Source organism: Amblyomma maculatum, chromosome 2 (genome assembly GCF_055883805.1).
Source record: "Amblyomma maculatum isolate TAMU_Amacu chromosome 2, ASM5588380v1, whole genome shotgun sequence".
Classification (NCBI taxonomy): domain Eukaryota; kingdom Metazoa; phylum Arthropoda; class Arachnida; order Ixodida; family Ixodidae; genus Amblyomma; species Amblyomma maculatum.
This window is the reverse complement of record NC_139345.1, coordinates 129,551,550-129,570,148: the sequence shown is the minus strand read 5'-3', so window position 1 is coordinate 129,570,148 and position 18,599 is coordinate 129,551,550. Positions and strand designations below refer to the sequence as shown.

At 48.1% G+C, this 18,599-nt stretch overlaps 1 protein-coding gene across 7 annotated transcripts in view; it reads right to left on the bottom strand.

Annotated features, from left to right (window-relative positions):
• Positions 1–18,599, bottom strand: part of LOC146199851 (activating molecule in BECN1-regulated autophagy protein 1-like) — an 80,616-nt gene that overhangs the window by 41,952 nt on the left and 20,065 nt on the right. For 6 of the 7 annotated variants that reach the window (XM_084595265.1, XM_084595268.1, XM_084595266.1 and 3 more), the window contains exons 6-8: positions 10,561–10,788; positions 9,643–9,777; positions 3,706–4,115 (exon numbers count right to left, since the gene is read on the bottom strand). In XM_084595265.1, the coding sequence (XP_084451391.1) occupies positions 3,706–4,115; positions 9,643–9,777; positions 10,561–10,788 (773 nt within the window). The remainder of the gene's footprint in view (positions 1–3,705; positions 4,116–9,642; positions 9,778–10,560; positions 10,789–18,599) is intronic. The other variant, XM_084595267.1, reaches the window with a different exon arrangement.

Here is an 18,599-nt window from a genome sequence, read left to right as displayed (position 1 = left end):
AAGAATGCGCAGCACTTCAGTGTGAACGCCAAGCAGACAAAAACGGCAACCCATGTCAAGCTGTAAGAGGTCCTGCTGACTTGGTTCCGCGAAGTGACAGTGGCCAGAGTCAACGTGGACGGCAAGGTGCTGCACGAAAAAGCAGACAGCATTGCACTTTCGCTTGGAATTGAAAATTTCCAAGCCTCTCTGCACCGGTTTAAAGAGACGCGCGGACTTGTCTACCGGGTCGTCTTAGGCCACGGCAAAAAAGTTGACGAGGCGGCTGTTGACGACTGGCTGAACACGCTGCTGGCGCTGATTTCAGAGTATGCGCCGCGTGACATATTTAATGCCGACGAGGCGATCCTCCTCATCTTTCAACCAGAGAAGAGGTTGCGTGTGAAAGGCCAGGCAAGCCAGGGCGGCCAAAAGCAAGGAGAGAGTAACAGTACCCTTTCTGCAATTCTGATGGATCCAAGAAGCTCCAGCTTACCGCCATATCAAAAAGTCGAAGAAACCGAGGTGTTTCCGATCAGCAGAACATTTGCCTGTCATTTACAAAGGTAACCGAAAGGCGTGGATGACAGCAGAGATTTTACGCGAGTTCTTGGCAAGCCTTGATCGCTAAATCGCGTCAAGAAACCAGAAAATTTTACTTTTCACGGACCAGTGCTCTGCCCACCCAAAGAAAATGACGTGACATTCAGGTTCCTGCCGGCAAACACTACCAGCCATCTGCAGCCACTGGACGCTGGAATAATTCAAAATGTAAAACACCATTTTAAAGGACTTCTAGTGAGGCATCTGCTGGCAAAAATTGACAGCAAAGAAGCCAACTTGCAGACCAGTCTCTTGGATGCTTTGCACTTTCTAGCCACGCAGTGGGATAATGTAACTGCAGAGACAATCTCTCTTCAACCAGTGGGGTGGCGGCACATTCAAAGGTTGTCAGTTTTGCTTTAAGCATATATCTTAAAAGACCGTTGCGTGGATGTCTTCTCTAAAGGAGACAAAGAAAAAAATAGCTGTGATTTAGCTCTGGTTAAACCCTGATGGAAGCGGAAACTTCTTTTGCCTGCTACATTACTCCCCTATCCCACCCTATCAGTGCAGAGCGTTACGTTACTGAGAGCAGTTTACCTCAGCCTTTAAGGTTATGACGCAAGAGCATAAGCTATCAGCCCACATATAAAGTCCCGCTATAAACTGTTTTAGAACGTGCGGATTTGCAACCGGACTTGATGCGGCTTCAGCGGGAGATTATTGAGCCAGATGACTTCACGATTGATGGCTGGGACAGCCTGGAAACTGAAGCTTTGTCTGAGACTTCGTTACCGCGGACGACACCGTCGTGACCTGCAGGCTAAGGTTTATTGAATACTTGGTCAGCAAAGCATATGGTAACGGCGAAAATGTGCCTGACAGCAAAGGTGAAGATGCTGACGAGTGTGACCCACCGCTGTCAACGGCAGATACTCTTCACGCTCTGGACGTTCTGTGTCGCGGCATAAGTGCCGGCAGCGTGAGTGACGAAACAGCTGCACACTTTTATGCATTTCAGGCGGGGCTTGTCCACGACATCAACGGCAAAGAAGTGCAGACTAGCATTACAGACTTTTTTGGCCAGAAATAGTTCGCCATTTTGGTTCATTTCGCGTTCATTCTCATGTTGAAGTTGGCTTGGTTGGGGTGATAGGAATATTTTGTGTGCTCCTTAGAATTCGTATCATGGAGATCCTACTGTAATACGGCTTATTCCTATGGGGATAGTATCAACGAGATTCTACTGCGTATGGAAAAAATTACTTTTAGCACCTTGATAACTACTGATTGGTTTTTACTGTCCTCCAATGTAAACTTCTCATTCATCCAGTTAACTTAATTGTGCACTCTACAGTGAAAGCTCATTCATTCAAACTTCACGGGACCAGAAAAAAGGTTTAAACAACCCAGTGGTCAGATTACTGAATGGCTTCAAAAGAGATGACAAGAGCCACTTGTATATTATGATCTACCTATCTGGAGTCGGGCGATACTGTATTTCCATGACTGTGAGTCGACTCAAATGCAAGTCGATGTCCTCCTCCCCGCCCCTGCAAATCGCATGTCCCGAAAACAGTGCCAGAACGCGGAAAGATAGAGACACACATATTTTGTTTTTAATTTGTCCATGTTCTGGCGCTGTTTTATCATAAAGTTCAACCAACTCGCCCAACAAGCCACTTTGGGAAAAATATTGCCTGGCTGTACTACTCGTCTCAACTTCAAATCACGTAGTATTTCAACTGAATACGCCTGCAAGCTTGGCCTCCAGCTCTGGATTGCATACCAACTTTAATCCCCAGAAGACTCTGCACTTGGTGTTGAAAATTTTGTCTCACTGCCACCGCCATTCCTGCATGATCCGTTTAGAACCTTCAAACTTGCGACCCACAATGCAGTTCTTTTTTCGGCATAATAAATGACAGCCGCTTCCGTGAATGTTGCGTGAAACAAGCACTGAATGCTTTTTGAACTGAAGAACTTATGATGAAGAATGTGGCCAGTCGTAAAGTCAAAAGTACAACACGTGAATTACGCGCCAACTCAACAAACGATCGGTGTTGGCTCTTCCATCAACACTCCCTGGAAGTGCCGCCATGTCATGCAACCCGACGCGACTGACGCGCACAAAACGAGCATTGCCACGATTTGAAAAGTGGCTCTTCCATAAACAATCAACACTCCCACAGGTGCAGTTCGTGCTGCGCAATAAAATTTGAAAAAGATAAATTCTCCCTGAGAAGCACCCACAGTAACTTAATTTTGCACTTGAAGCTGTAGAGCAAATAAATTCGCCGTATCTGCCATGCTTTGGTTTTGATTTTAACTCGGCCCCCTCCCCCAATTCTGATTTTCGGATTCTAAAAAAGGGGTCGGCTTATAATCATGTAAATACGATAGTTGCTTGTCTTTTTCATAAAAACAGTGCGACAATGACTATTTTTCGAATTCCCTTTAACGCTTGAACATGCCAAATTTTGATGAGTGAACCTTTTCGGATCAGTGGAAAAACCTGGCGGATGGAAGCCTTCTTGCCGGCGCGGGAAAAGCAGAGCATCTCTACTTCGCGCAGAGGTCTGACATAGCTCGACGTCCTAGAAAAAAAGCAGAGCAAACTTGGACACAATGCAAGCAACAAGGAGGAAGACACTAAAGCGCTTGTGCTGTCTTTCTTCCTGTGCTTGCATGTTCAAAGTCCGCACTGTTTCCCATCATGAACCTAAACCAACCAGCCAAAGTGTCTACTTAGCCCAAATACTATCACCCCTACACATGCGTCACAAGCAACACGATGTCCTTGGCAGGTGATAATTTGGTTAAGTTTACGGGGTTTCACATCCCAAAGTAACTTGGGCTATAAGAGACACTGTAATAAAGAGCACTAGGAATTTCTGCCACCTGTGGTTCTTTAATGTGCACTGATATCGCACGGCATATGGACCCCTTGCTTTTCGCCTTCATCGAAAAGCGGCCGCCATGGCGGGGATTCGATCCCGCATCCTTGGCCGCAGCAGTCGAGCGCCCTAACCACTGCACCACCACAAGCATCCTGGCATGCAAAAAGTGCACAAACACAGAGTGCACCAGCTCTTCTCCTTGCAGTTCAATAAGTTTGCACTAAACATTGGAATAACATGACAGTGCAGCAGAGATGGCCAGAATGCAGAATCTCTCCCTTACCTTGACGGCGCGCGTGATGAGGCGGCAGCCGCGCGGTGACCACCACTTGTGCCTGCCGCCGTTGCAGAGCGTGAAGGCACAGGTCGGGATCTGCCGTCCCTCCCAAAGAAGCGTGAGGGTGTCCACAAACGCAGCCGCGGAGGACGACCAGACCTCCTGCCCGTCATCGCGGATGGCAGTGATGACGACGACGAGGGAGTTTGTGACCGCAGCTGATGTTGCTGCATACGCCGCTCCAGCCGTGAGCAGATGGAGCGCAGCCGGTAGAAGGTCGCCCAGAAGTACCGGCTGTTGGGACCAGTGGCTGCGGCCGAAGCAGAGCCACTCGATTCAGGTGACAGCCCAGCTTCGTCGTCGGCTGATGAGCCATCTTCAGCCCCTCCTTGTGGCCCAGCTCCCTGCGTCGTCAACTGTCGAAGCCATGATCACTCCCAGACATCTAAACACTTTAAGGAGCACTTCCAATGCGACTTCTGCATTAGCTTCTAAGAGACTTAGCGCGACAAAAAGCTCCTCAAATATTCATTCAAGCTGAATCTGCAGTTCGAAACAGTTGGCTGAGTATTATCAAGCAATAAAGGCAAGGCTGTTGTAGGCACTTCTCTTGCAAAACTATGGACAGCATTAAAGGAAAGCAGCATTTGAAAAAAAAAAAAAAAAAAAAAAGCAAGCCTAGAATTTCCAAATTGAGTCTTTAAGAAACAGTTTAATGCAGGTCAATTTAAAGTACAAAGATAGAACTTTCGACAGCATTAAAGGAAAGCAGCATTAAAAAAAAAAAGAAAGCCTAGAATTCCCAAATTGAGCCTTTAAAAAACAGTTTATTACAGGTCGATTTAAAGTACAAAGATACGTGGAGTTCCCCTAAATTCAACCTGCTGAGCTAGCTTTTCTTTTTTTTTCTTGTAATTGAGTTGAGGTCAGCCGGTCTAACCCTGTTCAAAATTCCGCCGAAAAATGCCAAATGGCATCTCTCTCGTTTTGGCCCTGCCAAATACCGTGAGCTACTAATTTTCAGCTTTACCGTGCAGAGAAATATTTGCTTGCACAAAAAGCTACACTTCGGCAAGCACTGCAGCAACAGCCTTCTGTCATTTCGGTCTCCACATAAAGCAAGCAAAAAAAAAAAAAAGCGTATATGATCAAAATCAAGAAGACCAAAAAATTTTCTTCAGTGAAATAAAACTAGCTTGAAGCAAAATTTTTAATTTAACTGTGTTACGATATAAGCTTGTAACCACGTTCATGCTTTCATTGTGCCTACACCACATGCATTCGCAGCTGACACACACTCCCCGTATACAAACGTTTGCAATGATGACAAGTTGAAGGTGATGTAAATTAGGTTACGATGCAAGCTGGCAGAGAGTCACTAAAACACATGCCTAATCTTCGTGCTAGTCACACTGGCATCTACACCAGAATTGCAAATGAATCCGAGTTAAAAAAGAAGCAAATTGATGAGGATAGTATTATACACATCGAAGTTAACGCTTTCCAGTTTTTTTTTAATTTTATGAAAGCCTGACAGACTTTCTTCCGGCGAATGCATTACCGACTTTTCATGTGCCAGCCTTTTTTTCACGGTCAAAAGTCACTTAGAGTACGTCTCTGCCTTTCTGTCAGCATCAACAGAGTAGTTACCAGTAATTAACATACAAACGGAAGCCCTTGAAGCCAGGACTTGATACCTTTCTTAACACCTTTACCATGTCTAATTGTTCTAGGCTGCTTTTAGACATGGTGTGGGCGGACTGTTGTCATACACCCTAGTGTGATGCTTCTACCAAGCATAAACTGAAGAGACTGCCGAGTTTGCTACAGAGAGAGATGCAGATGCACTTTAGTATGGTGCATTTCGTTGCGGTCGAAGGTGTTGCTCTCATGGCGGTTCATCAACTTTCCAGTAACGCAGCACTACATGGTTAATGGATAGCAAGTGCAAGCAGTTCACTAATCAACGCTAACATTTTTGTTACATAGAGTTCACAGATATACACGCCTTGATGGGGGCGGCACAGAAGAATTGAGAAATTTTGTGAGGTTGAGGAATTTGCTTAAGGCAGTTCATTCCAATCAGGTCGAACTGTATAGCCAAAAACAAGGCTTCTACAGAAACTCCGCTGCACATTAAGGCACAGTTATACAGCAGAACCCTGCTGTTAAGTTCCTTATTGCTTTGCCAGCTGTTACGTCATTTTCACCCGGCTCCGTAAAAGCTCCCATAGGATCCAAAGTATTGGGAACCCCACTGATACAGTAATCCCTCGTTATAACGAAATCAGCGGGATAGCGAAAAAATTTGTTATAAGCGGTATTTCGATATAAGCGACTTGACAAAGTCTTGACCAGTTGGGTTTTAATTGCACCAAAACTGCAAGCAGGTCAAAATAAATATTTTCAGTGAATCAAAACTTTATTCATGTGCAAAAAAAGCAGTGAGCGTTTGTTGCTTGAAGTTCTTACCGGGCGCAAGCAACCCCTGCTCTAATTTGAACAAGCTCTGCACGAGGCCGTGGTCGCCGCCCATACATTCAACCTTATTTTGTAGCAGGCTTAGGTACTCCCGTGTCTGCACCATAGTTGGCACTTGACGTGGCTCTTCGTCCTCGTCGGGGCCACCAACAGCGTCAATTATTTCCGCGTCCGTTGCTGAAGCGACCACGGGAGCAGCCACGTCAGCCAACGCGAATGTGTCGAAGTCCCCGTCTACCTCTTCGCCAGCAATTTTATGTGCAGCCTCGTACAAATCGCTGCAAGTTTGGTCATCGTCAGGCTGGTCATCCTCGGGGTCGGTGACGGCGGCACGGGAAAAGCCGGCGTGCGCAAAGCAGTTGGCGATCTTCGAAAGGTGCAAGTTCTTTCCATGAAAAGTTTAGCAAATGGATCGCACCAAGCAAATCAATGCTCTAACTCTTGCTGGCATCGTACGCTGTGAGCATGCGCTGCAAAAGAGCCTTGCGGTACAGCTTCCGGGTGGTCTCAATGATGCCCTGATCCATCGGTTGCAATACCGCGGTAGTGTTGGCAGGCAAAAATTCCAAAGTGATCACCTTGAGGTGGTCGATCTTCCCATGGCTTGGACAATTGTCAATGATGAGGAGCACTTGCCGATTCTTTGCGCCGAACCGTCTATCCATTAGGCGCACGTAGTCTTCAAAAATTGCAGCAGTTATCCAAGCTCGCTTATTACTTCTGTAGACGCATTCATTTGGAACAGTTGCATTTCGGAAGCAACGCGGCTTCTCCGCCTTTCCCAGTATCAACAAGGGAAGCTTGTCCTCGCCTGTTGCATTAGCACCAAAAAGCACTGTGACACGCTCCTTGCTCTGTTTTCTCCGGATGAGGATGCGCCAGGGATCGCGAACGTGCGATTCAGTAGCATTTTGTAGAAAAATGCTGCCTCATCAAGGTTGTAGATCGTCTTTGTCTTCATATTTTTCAAGTAGAGCTTGGAGCCGATGTTGGCGCCATACGTCTACAGTGTCACGGCTCACGGCTGCGCTTTCGCCAACGATCGTCTTCGAGGTCACGCCGTGTTGTTTTTTGAAGCGTTCAAGCCAGCCATTGCTGCATTTGAAATCCTTATGCCCCATTTGGAGGGCGAGAGCTTCGGCTTTTGCAGTAAGTGCAGGTCCATTTACAGGGAGATTTGCGCTCCTGGCATTCTTCAGCCACTGTAGAAGTGCGCCCTCCACTTCTGGATATTTTGAATCACGATTCCTCTTTCTCTTTGACGAGAAGCTCTTTTCAAAGCCATCCAGCACAGCGTCCTTATTTTGCAACACAGCTGACAAAGTTGACGGCGATATGCCAAATTCCTTCGCGATGTCAGTTTTCTGCCGGCGGCCTTTTTCCACTTCTTTTATCAGCAGAACTTTCTGCTCCAAAGTCAGACATTTTCGCCTGGAGACTGACGGAGCCATTTGTCACTGTAGACCACAAGAGCACACGCGAGGCAAGGCTAACGTAGCATTCCGAATAACACACAACCACGTGGCCTGCAGCACAGATCCAAATGCATGTGCCGTCAGCGTGAAAGCGAAAGCGGCGGGCGAAGCAGATGGCAGAAGCTTCAAAATTTGGTCATGCCTTCAGGTCATCTCGCTGTCCTCGTTGGAGCACGTTGGGGATGACGGCTGCCATGGCGGGTTTCGCGTGTGCAGACGGAAGAAAGGTGACCGGAGTTCCAAGAAGTATGAAGCACGGAAGGCCTCGCGAGGTCAGGAGGCAGGAACAGCGACGGCACTCCAAACGGATCGCACAGTCGATGCGCATGCGCACTTCGCAGATGCCTATCTCAGGGAGGGAAGGCGAAGCCACTTCGGGAGGTGGGGGGGAGGTGCGCGGGAAAGGGTGCCTTGTTGCGCGCGGTCTCCCGCCGCCCCCATGCGCGCGTGCATGGCGCGCATCGAGGCACCCTAGCGCGGGACGCTGGGTAGCGCGGTAGCGCCGCAAATGCCGCTGCCTCGCTGCCTGCGACGCTCAAATTCGCGTGTTTTCGGAAAGCTGTCTGTCGATTTCCACCGTCAAAAGAGCAACAAAGCTAACGACGGACTTTTTTTTTTCTTTCGTGCTAGCGCCGGAAGAGCTCTTTACAGCGGTAAAAATTTGCTCACCGAACGCATCCGATGCCAACGAGGTCTTTTGGCCACTTCAGCATCCGAGACTGCGCTTTTCTGGCATCGTAAATCACTAGAAAAACATCAATTTTGTGCAGATTCTATCACAGGGGACACCAGCGATACGATTCCGACCGGAGTTGACAGGCCGCGCGACGGCTGAGGACTGCCAAAGCATTGCTGCCCGTTGCTGTCGCTCAGTTTTTGGGTTTTTAGATGCCCGCTCCGTGCAGTGCGGTATGCGCTAGCGGCAACGACAGGCGTTGGCGTCGCGTGACACATCGCCAGTGGTTGTTACCGCTGTATGCGCAAAAGCGACGCTGCCGCTCGGCGACGCCTCCGCTCGCCACTTCGCTGTAAGCGGGTCAAGCTCTTCGTGCACTTCGAGTAATGCGGCTTAATATGCATGCATTTGGATCGAGACCGGAAGATATTTCGAATAAAACGATATTTCGAATAAAGCGATTTCATTATACCGAGAGATTACTGTATATTGCAGCTGCGAAAACATTCCCACATGACACGTCGCAACCTGCACCCTGAACCCGCAAGGACAATGCGCGCAAACCGCTGCTTTTGACTTTCCACAAGTCTTGGTCAGGTTTGGCAACGGAACTGGCTGCAAAAGCTGCGTGCGAGTTGGAGAGACCGCCACTAGATGGCCATCCGCTTTGCAAACGTCGAACTTTTAACCGCAATCTTTGTCGTGCCTTGATGACGTTGCACAAGCCATAGAGTTTCTTACTTTTACCTAGAAGAAAAACTGTGCCGCCATGGGAGTTTGCATAAAATTATGGCTTTTGCACTCTATGTTTTCGTATCAAGATGATGGTGATGACGAATAGGAAATATTTTGGTAACGGCACTGTGTTCCCGAAAAACATGCGACTATCCCGCACCAAGTAGCACATCGGCCCATGATTCTTAGCGTGACCATGGTGGCTGAAGTGCAGAGAACCCAGCTTACCCTCCGGGCAAGAGTAAGAAACTCTTATGGCCCAAGCGGATGATGCTCAGCCTTGAGGAAAGGCTGGATGCATTAAACGCAGTGAACAGACAGCCAGCATGAAAAAGAGTTGACATTGCCAAAGACCTTGGTTACCTTTAACAAACATTTCAATCACTTCACACTATGCACTACATCGCTTCAGTGTGGACTGCAGTGAGTGCGCCAACTGCACATCACTGCCTTGTGCGATGTGGCTTTTGCATGGATACTGTCAAGTTCCCCATAGCCATAAAGATGACGAATGAATACTGCATGATAAACTCATTCGTTGCAACCTTGCACAACGTGCGAGATGTCAGAACTCACCGCGTGCTGCATCTGCTGCTGGTAGAGCTGGTTCAGCCGCTGCAAGTTGGTCGAGTAGCTGGTGACGTCTCGAGCGTAGCTCCGCGCCTGGTGCAACGCCTCTTCTGGCTCCGGCTCCAAAGTGGGGGCCACCATCTGGTGGTAGGTCAACAGCTGAGCCCACAGGGGAGATCCACCATGCCCGCACCCCAGAGTGGGGGACACTGGCAAGGAGGCTAGCCCACCTTGCTCCTTCTGAGCAACCACATTAGCAGCCAGATTTAAAGCCAACAATACCACATTTGCCTAATCAATGCGCAGTAAAGCAATGGCCCCTCAGAGCAAAAGAGGGGATCTAATGCCAATGCTTAATGTGGAAAGCGACCCCCATCACAGTACTCCAAGCATAAAAACAAATCGATGGCACGGCTTGTCCATGGGAGCTCTATGAAGGCAGAGATGCGACAACTCGTCAGTCTTCTCCAGCTCGGCCATAGTCATCAAGGCAGCACCGAGCACAGGTGCTGGCATCAAAGCACCTTTCACACTTAAGAGCATCGATACATATTGCACAATGCGGCCATTCTTCCTCTACGCTCGCAACAGGTTGATAGCTTGAAATGCGACCTCTGCCATTCATCTGAATGGTGTGCTTATGGTTAGTGGGTCAGGTTACCCCCATTCCTGATTACTTTAGGTGTAGCACTGAAAACGTCATTCTACACAAACTCCCAAGCTGTCGTTCACAACAAGTGTTGCATAGCAAACCTGTCCTGATGTGCAAGAAGTAAATGCACATTACCTTTAGGAGAATCGCTATTTGCTTGGAGTGCGGCAACGCGGTTCGATATGTGGAACTCTCCGGTGAACACGAGTTCGAAAAAATGTTGGACAGAAAAATGTTCGACTGTTGGACAGAAACCACAATTCGATATTTACCTCCTCAAGTCCCTCAAGATGCTGGTACATGGACATGAGGCGTGTCAAGATACTGCGTCGTTGGCTCGATCCGGTATCCACGGGGCCGGCAGGCACGCGCAGCGCCCCCACTTGGGGCCCCAGCAGCGGGTCCAGGACACGGGGCGCCCCAGGGCCCCCCAGGTCCACATTGGTGATGCCCGTCACCAGGGAGTCCCCTCGCGGGGAACAGAACTGCACAAACCGCACCTGCACACGCACCGCAAGCACCGGCAATGACGCTACCAGTGATGACGGTTTGATTTCATCGGCTCAATTTTATTGGTTTCAATGGCGCAAACTGGGATCAGGCATCTGTTGTCTCACCGTCACATGCAAGACAAACCATTTTTCAGACAATAGACTGTGATGTTGCCTAGAACAGGAAGCACAGGTGGAGCAAAAAAATCGTGTCATTACTATAGGCAACCACCAGCACTACAGAATATGTCGCCAACTTGATAAATAGCCTGTTTTCCAAACCATGTGGTCAATCTAAAAGCAATACAAATTAATAATCGGAGCTCTTTTCCTAAGCATCCTTTGATCAGTAGGGTAATTTGCAACATGCCCTTCATTAACAATGCTTTCATGCATTGTCATGCAGCTTCAAATCACCCATATCGCGCTTCAAATGACCCATGCTGGCTGGAAGTAAGAGGTATACTAAAGGCACATGGAGATGGAGTTCACGGATAGCTGTTCTCAGATGGAACACTAGCCTGCAATATTAGGTGTGCATTGCTAGCACGACATCGGAGAGTAAATGCGTGAGGAAATTAACGTTAGCAGTGGTGGAAACGGTAAAGAGCATTTTGGATGGAGCAACTTTCTGGTGTTTTTTTAGCAGAAGCCTGATCCAGAAAAACAAACATTTGGGGGGTATCTAAGCTGTACATTGAAGAGTATGATGCGACAGAATTAGTGACTTTAGTTCGTTGGCTCCCCTTGTGGATCAATCGTACATTTACATTCACTTTTCCACATGCCTAACCAGTAATTCCTCATTTTCTGCACCTATTATCTCGTACTCCCTCATTAAAGCATAGTGTCTCAGCTACCACATTAACTGAAAGACCACTTGATATGCCATACTTGCTCGCATAATCTGCATATTTTCTTTCTTTAAATTAAGGCTTCAAGAAGGAGTGCAAAGATTACGCTTAAAAGCCCTGCAACGCTAGTCTAAAAAGGCCATAACATCGTAATATGTATCCATAAAAGTGAAGTTCCCCATTGCAAGCAAAATGTTCTCCTTTATTTTTTAGACCACTTGCTTTATCCAGTCAGAGTCACAGCTGGAAAAAAAATTAATCGACTCCGAGCCATGAATGGCATCGTTACAGCCGTTCTCGCAACCATCACTTGCGTCCTAAATACTGACATCTTCAGTTCTGTCCAGAGCATACGATAAGAGAAGTTTTCTTGACTCATCATCATCATCAGCAGCCTGACTATACCCACTGAAGGGCGAAGGCCTCTCCTATATTTCTTCAATTAACCCGGTTCTGTGCTAGCTGCATCCACTTGACCCCTGCGAACTTCTTAACTTCATCCGCCCACCTAACCTTCTGCCGCCCCCTGCTATGCTTTCCTTCCCGTGGAATCCAGTTTGTTACCATAAGCGACCATCGGTTATCCTCTCTTCGCACTACATGTCCTGCCCATGCCCATTTCTTCTTCTTGATTTCCACTAGAATGTCAGTAACTTGAGTTATTTCTCTGACCTACTCTGCACGCTTCCTATCTCTTAATGTTACCCCTACCATTCTTCGTTCCCTAGCCCTCTGCATTGTCCTCAACTTAAGTAGAACCCTCGTGGTTAGCCTCCAAGTTTCAGCCCCATAGGTGAGTACAGGTAAGATGCAACTGTTGTATACTTTCCTCTTCAGCGATACCGGTAAGCTGCTAGTCATAATCTGCGGGTGATGGCCAAACGTGCTCCATCCCAATCTAATTCTTCTTGTTATTTCCTTTTCATGGTTCAGATCTGCAGTTACTACTTGTCCTAAGTAGACATATTCGCCTACTACTTCCAGTGCTTCGTTGCCTAACGTAAACTGCTGTTCCTCGCCGAGGCAGTTGAACATTACCTTAGTTTTTTTGCATATTGATTTTCAAGCCTACCTTTCTACTTTTCCTGTCTAGGTCACCAATCATTCTTTGAAGTTCACCTCCTGAGTTCCTTAGCAAGGCAACGTCATCAGCAAATCGCAGATTACTGAGGTATTCTCCATCTACCCTTATCCCTAACTGCTCCCATTCCAAATCTCTGAATACTTCCTCTAAGCAAGCAGTAAATAGTACTGGGGAGATCGTGTCTCCTTGCCTAACACCTTTGTTTATGGGAATTTTGTTATTTCCTTTATGCAGAACTATGGTTGCTGTGTAGCCAGTATATATAACTTCCAGGACTTTCACGTACGGCTCGTCTACACCCTGATTTCTCAATGCGTGTATGGCCGCCGAGGTTTCTATTGAGTCAAATGCTTTTTCGTAATCAATGAATGCTATGTATAACAGCTGGTTATATTCCGAGCATTTTTCTATCACATGGTTGATGGTATGTTATGATTGATAGTAGAGTACCGTTTCCGAAAACCTGCTTGATCCTTTGCTTGATTGCAGTCTAAGGTTGTCCTGATTCTATTAGCTATTATCTTAGTAAATACGTTATACGTAACAGACAGTAAGCTGATTGGGCAGTGATTTTTAAGGTCCTTAGCATCCCCTTTCTTATGAATGAGGATAATGTTTGCGTTCTTCCATGGTTCCGGTACCGTCGATGACACCAGGCACTGCGTATACAGGGTGGACAGTTTTTCTAGCACGATATCTGCCCCGTCCTTTAACAAATATATAGTTATCTAATCCTCTCCAGCTGCTTTCCCCTTTTCATAGTTTCTATCACTTTCTTAACCTCGTCCTTCGTCACTAGTGGAACGTCCGACTTTTTCCCTACCGCCAATCTCGTTATGATCCTGACTACTTTGGCTACTGTAGAGATCAGTATAGAACTCCTCAGCTACTTTGACTATCTTGTCCATATTCGTGATGACATTGCTCACCTCGTCTCTTAGCGCATACATCTGATTTTTGCCTATGCCCAATTCCTTCTTCACTGCTTTAAGGCTTCCCCCGTTCTTTACAGCATGCTCAATTTTCTCCATGTTATATTTCCTGTTATCAGCCACTTTGCGCTTATTGATTAGCTTTGATATCTCTGCCAATTCTCCCTGGTCTGTTGGATTGGAAGCTTTCATACTCTGGCATTTCTCAATCAAATCTTTTGTCTCCTTAGACAGCTTACCGGTATCCTCTCTAACTATCCGACCGCCTACTCTTACAGCGCACTAAGTAATTATATCTCCGAAATTACTGTCCATTTCTTCTAGGGTAATGTCATCATCCTCAGTTAGAGCTGAATATCTATTCTGTAGCGAGATCCTGAACTCTTCTGCCCTCCCCCTCACCGCTGCTTCGTTGATGGACTTCTTCTTACTAATCTGTTGTGTTCCATTTTCAGATTTAGACTAATTTGAGACCTCACCATTCTGTGGTCACTGCATCGCACTTGCCCGATTACCTCTACGTCTTGCATAATGGCGGGGGTTGAACACAGTATGAAGTCAATTTCATTTTTAGTCTCCCTGTTAGGACTTTTCCATGTCCATGGACTTTTTCATGTCCATTTCCGGTTCTTCCGTTTGCTGAAGAAGGTATTCATGATTCTTAAGTTATTGCGATCTTCAAACTCAACTAGTAACTCCCCCCTGCTATTCTTAGAACCAATGCCATAGTCCCCTACTGCCTGATCTCCAGCCTGCTTTTTCCCTACCTTGGCATTGAAGTCGCCCATTACAGTCAAACCCGGTTATAACGAACTGCGTAATTCAACGCAATTTGTTCGCTATATAAAGTATTTCGCTATAACCAAACCCGTTTATAACGAACTTCAGTACCAAATTCGTTATACACGATGTCCAGACAGCGCAGCAAAAACGCACTAACTAAAGAAAAACCGTGCCGCTCACCATGAATCTACAAAAGAAATTTATTGCAGATAAATGCTCACTTATTTGCAGTAGGCAGTGATCTTCGCCTGAACACTGCATTTAACTCCATCAGCGAGAATCGCACTTTCCACACGCGACATCATTTCCACAAACTCCAGTCCGCTTCCCTGCATTCCGGAGCAGTATCGGCGCAGCAGTTCGGTAGCAGCGGGGGCTTCGTGCAACGTCGGGTGAGGGCGATCGTCCTCCGGCGGCGGCTCCTCGGTCTCCTCGTTCGCACCAGATGCCAGCATATCGGCAACAATTTCCGAGTCCAACGGGCTCGCTGTCACGGCTACGTTGTCGTCAACAGTGAGAAAATCCTCCAGGGCAACTTCTTCGGGCACAGCGTCCGGAACATCAGCGAGTTCTTCCCACAGCGTGGCAACATCGCTGTCATCTTGCACAGTGCGCGCTTCACTAGCAGCTTCTGCATCCTCTCGACATAGTCCAGCATGGTGGAAGCAGTTGCGGATTGTGGATTGCGTCACGTCTTGCCAGGTACAGTTAATCATTTCTATTGCGGCCAGCAAATTAATCTTGAGCTCGTCGTTAACCCGCAATTTCACCAACAGCCGCTCAACGACGCGTTTCCTGTAGCCCAGCTTGAAAGCGCGGATGATCCCCTGATCAAGGGGCTGCAAAACCGCTGTTGCGTTCGGTGGCAGGAAACAAAGCTCGATGTTCTTGAGCGTGACGCCGCAGTGGTGCGCAGAACAGTTATCGAGGAGGAGGCAAATCTTTCGCCCGCTCGTTGCAAGTTCCTCGACCCAGCCACGCAGCCACGCTTCGAACAACGTTCTGGTCATCCAGGCCTTAGAATTTGAGTTGTATGCGACTGGGAGTGAAGTGCATCCTCGCAGGCACATAGGAGACTTGAACTTGCCTATGACAAGCGGCCGCAGCTTTGATGAACCGTCCATGTTTGTCGTGAGAAGAACGGTGACTCGGGCCTTATTCAATTTGCCGCCATGGCACTTCTCATTCTTTAGCGCCAAGGTTCTGCTCGGCAGCAGTTGCCAAAACAAGGCAGTCTCGTCGGTGTTAAAAATATTGCACGGTTCGTATCTCTCCGTGACAGCACGCCACACGTCTTGCACCCACTTTTCAGCACTCTCAGCGTCCACTGCTTGGCTTTCACCTGCAACCACCTTCCCGGTGATGGAGTAGCGGTCTTTAATCGTTGGAGCCAACCACTGCCAGCTGTAAACCCCTCGACGTCCAGGCCGAAGGCAAAATCTTTTGCCTTCTGTTGTAGCATGGGGCCAGAGACCGGCAGATTTCGCGCGCGAACGTCCAAGAACCATTGGTACAGCGCTTTCTCTACTTGGTCGTAAGCCGGCTTGCGGTGGCGAAAGCCGTCACCATTTGGTCGTTCCTGTGCATTGCCTCTGATGGCCGACTGGTTTTTCAAAATGGTGCTTAACGTGCTCCGCGGAATCTTGAAATGCGCGGCAACGTCAGATTTTTTTTCGCCGCGTTGGCCGCGGCGAATTATCTCCAGCTTGTCGGAAAGCGGTAGGGCACGCCGCTGCTTCGTCGTCATCTTGCAGGATGTAGCGCCGGAATGCAAGCCAGCAGCAACGTAGGCACGTCCGGAATTGTGAGGATAGCAGCAGCACGACTTGCAAACGCGAACAAAGAAAGCTCCGAGGATGCGGGAAAGTTCGCCACTGACGCGTTCGTTGTTCGGAGGCTGCCTTCCCTTCGCCCAAACTTGAAACCAGTTCTGGCCGGTGTTGCTTCTTGCTTGAAGCGCAATAGGTCCGGAGCTGCTCGAACGTCTTTGATCACATGGTAGGCAGCTGCCGAATAGGAGCGCTGCAAAGAAAGGCTGGCCGATGGCGCGGATTTTAAAGGCTACTCACGCTACTCCGGGCGACGGCCGCGCATGCGTACAGGAGGGTCCCTCGTGGAAGCTGCTGTAGAGAGCCCCTCCTGCGTTTTACGGAAGCGTGGCATCGGCGCAGAAGCACCCCAGCGGGTGCGTGATGACGTATGCGCTGTGTGAGACCTTGGGGAACGGAGCCGTCGCCAATCTCCCTCCCATCTGACAACGGCATGCGCTAGAAGTATTGCGGCCCGGCAGCGTGGGCTGCCCGGAGAGAACTCGGAGCCGGCACAAAGGCCTGCCCGTTGGCGGGCGTTTGGCGACCGATCGCGCGCGCTGAGTTCGCTATATCCGATGTGTAGTTCGTTATAAAAAATACATTTTATATGCATAATGCTAGCGGAAATTCGAGTGTTCGATATAAAACATAATTCGCTCTATCCGAGTTCGTTATATTCGGGTTTGACTGTAGTACTGTATACTGCGTCTTTACTTTTCGCATTGCCGATTCTACATCTTCGTAGAAGCTTTCAACTGCCTGGTCATCATGTAGGTGCATAGGCCTGTACAACCTTCAGTTTATATCGCTTAATAAGCCTAATTACGATGCCTGCCATCCTCTCATTAATACTATAGAATTCATCTATATTGCCCGCTATATACTTATTGACAAGGAAACCTACTCCTAGTTGTCGCCTCTCTGGTAAACCTCGATAACACAGTACATGCCCATCCTTCAGTACAGTGTATGCCTCATTCAGCCTCCTAACCTTTCTAAGCCCTATGATATCCCATTTCATACCCTCTAGTTCCTCTAACAGCACTGCTAAACTAGCTTTACTAGATAGGGTTCTAGTGTTAAACGTTGCCAGGGTCAGTTTCCAATGGCGGCCTGTCAAGCAGAGCCAGGAATTCTTAGCACCCCCTGCTGCGTCACAGGTCTGACCGCCGCCGTGATCAGTTGTTCCGCAGCTGCTGGTGACTGAGGGCCGGGGTTTTATGGAGCTTATCATAGGAGGTTGCTGCCAATTACTGCACCAGGGTGGCCAACTCCTGTTCTGGTGAGGGAGTGCGTTGCCAGAGGTGTTCACCGGCATCAGGTCGCACCCCAAACCGGTTTATGCAATTCCATCAACACGCGGGTTTTTCTTGGAGAATTGCGTGGCATCGGGATTTGAGCCCCGGTCCTCTCGCATGCGAGGCGGATGTTCTACCGTTATACCACCGCTGCACTCTGTGCTCCACAAATAATCGGAAGAGATTATGCCCCATGCTTGCCAAAATTCGCTCGCAAACCATCTCCAAAAAAGGAGTCTTCCTTTTCCCAGTGGGAGTGAGGGTGTGCTCTCCACTGGCCACCCAGTCTACGCACAATATCGGCACAATGTCTTTAAAAGACTCATTAATGGAAACCTCCAAGGGCTGCAGGGCTAGTGTTAGGCCACCACCCACGACCACAGCCAAGTTGACCACCTCCGGTAGACAGGACGGCCCTTGAGGCCATCGAGAACCAACATCGATGGTAATCGCAGGCGAACGCCTAGTCACTTTCCCCACAGTGTCCAGCCAGTCAAGTACTAAACACTTTGTTGATCCAACCTTATAAGTGGACCCGAATGTGAATGCATCCTTGTACTTTAGCTTTTGGCATTATCTTCCACTTGAGTATGATGAAGGGCTACACCCAACAACCTAGCACCATCCTAGCAACATCCTAGCACCAAGGTGTATATTTATTTTTCGCAGCCGGTTTTTACCGCTACAGATGGGACCCCCCTTTTGCTCACTGTAATACAGTCAACGACCGATTTTTCGGACCCTCTAGGGAATTCAAAAACGTCCGAAAATTCAGGCAGTCCGAAAAAATGAATGTATGCAAAAAAGGCACTTTTTTTCTTTTTTTTCTCGTATCTAGAGGGTCAAGGGCGAAGCACCACGCTTCCGAAACACTGCCACAGCATCTGAGAAGTGGCTAAGAAAAGAGGCACTCAAAAGCTCTGTATGCAGCAGACTGCCGGTTTATTATGAATGTGTCGTCAGGGCAGCCGGTGTTATTGCTGCAGTGGCTTGAAGAACTGGCTGATCGTCGTTTGGACGGCGTTCCGCTTGCATGCGATCATATTCTCCTCGATCTG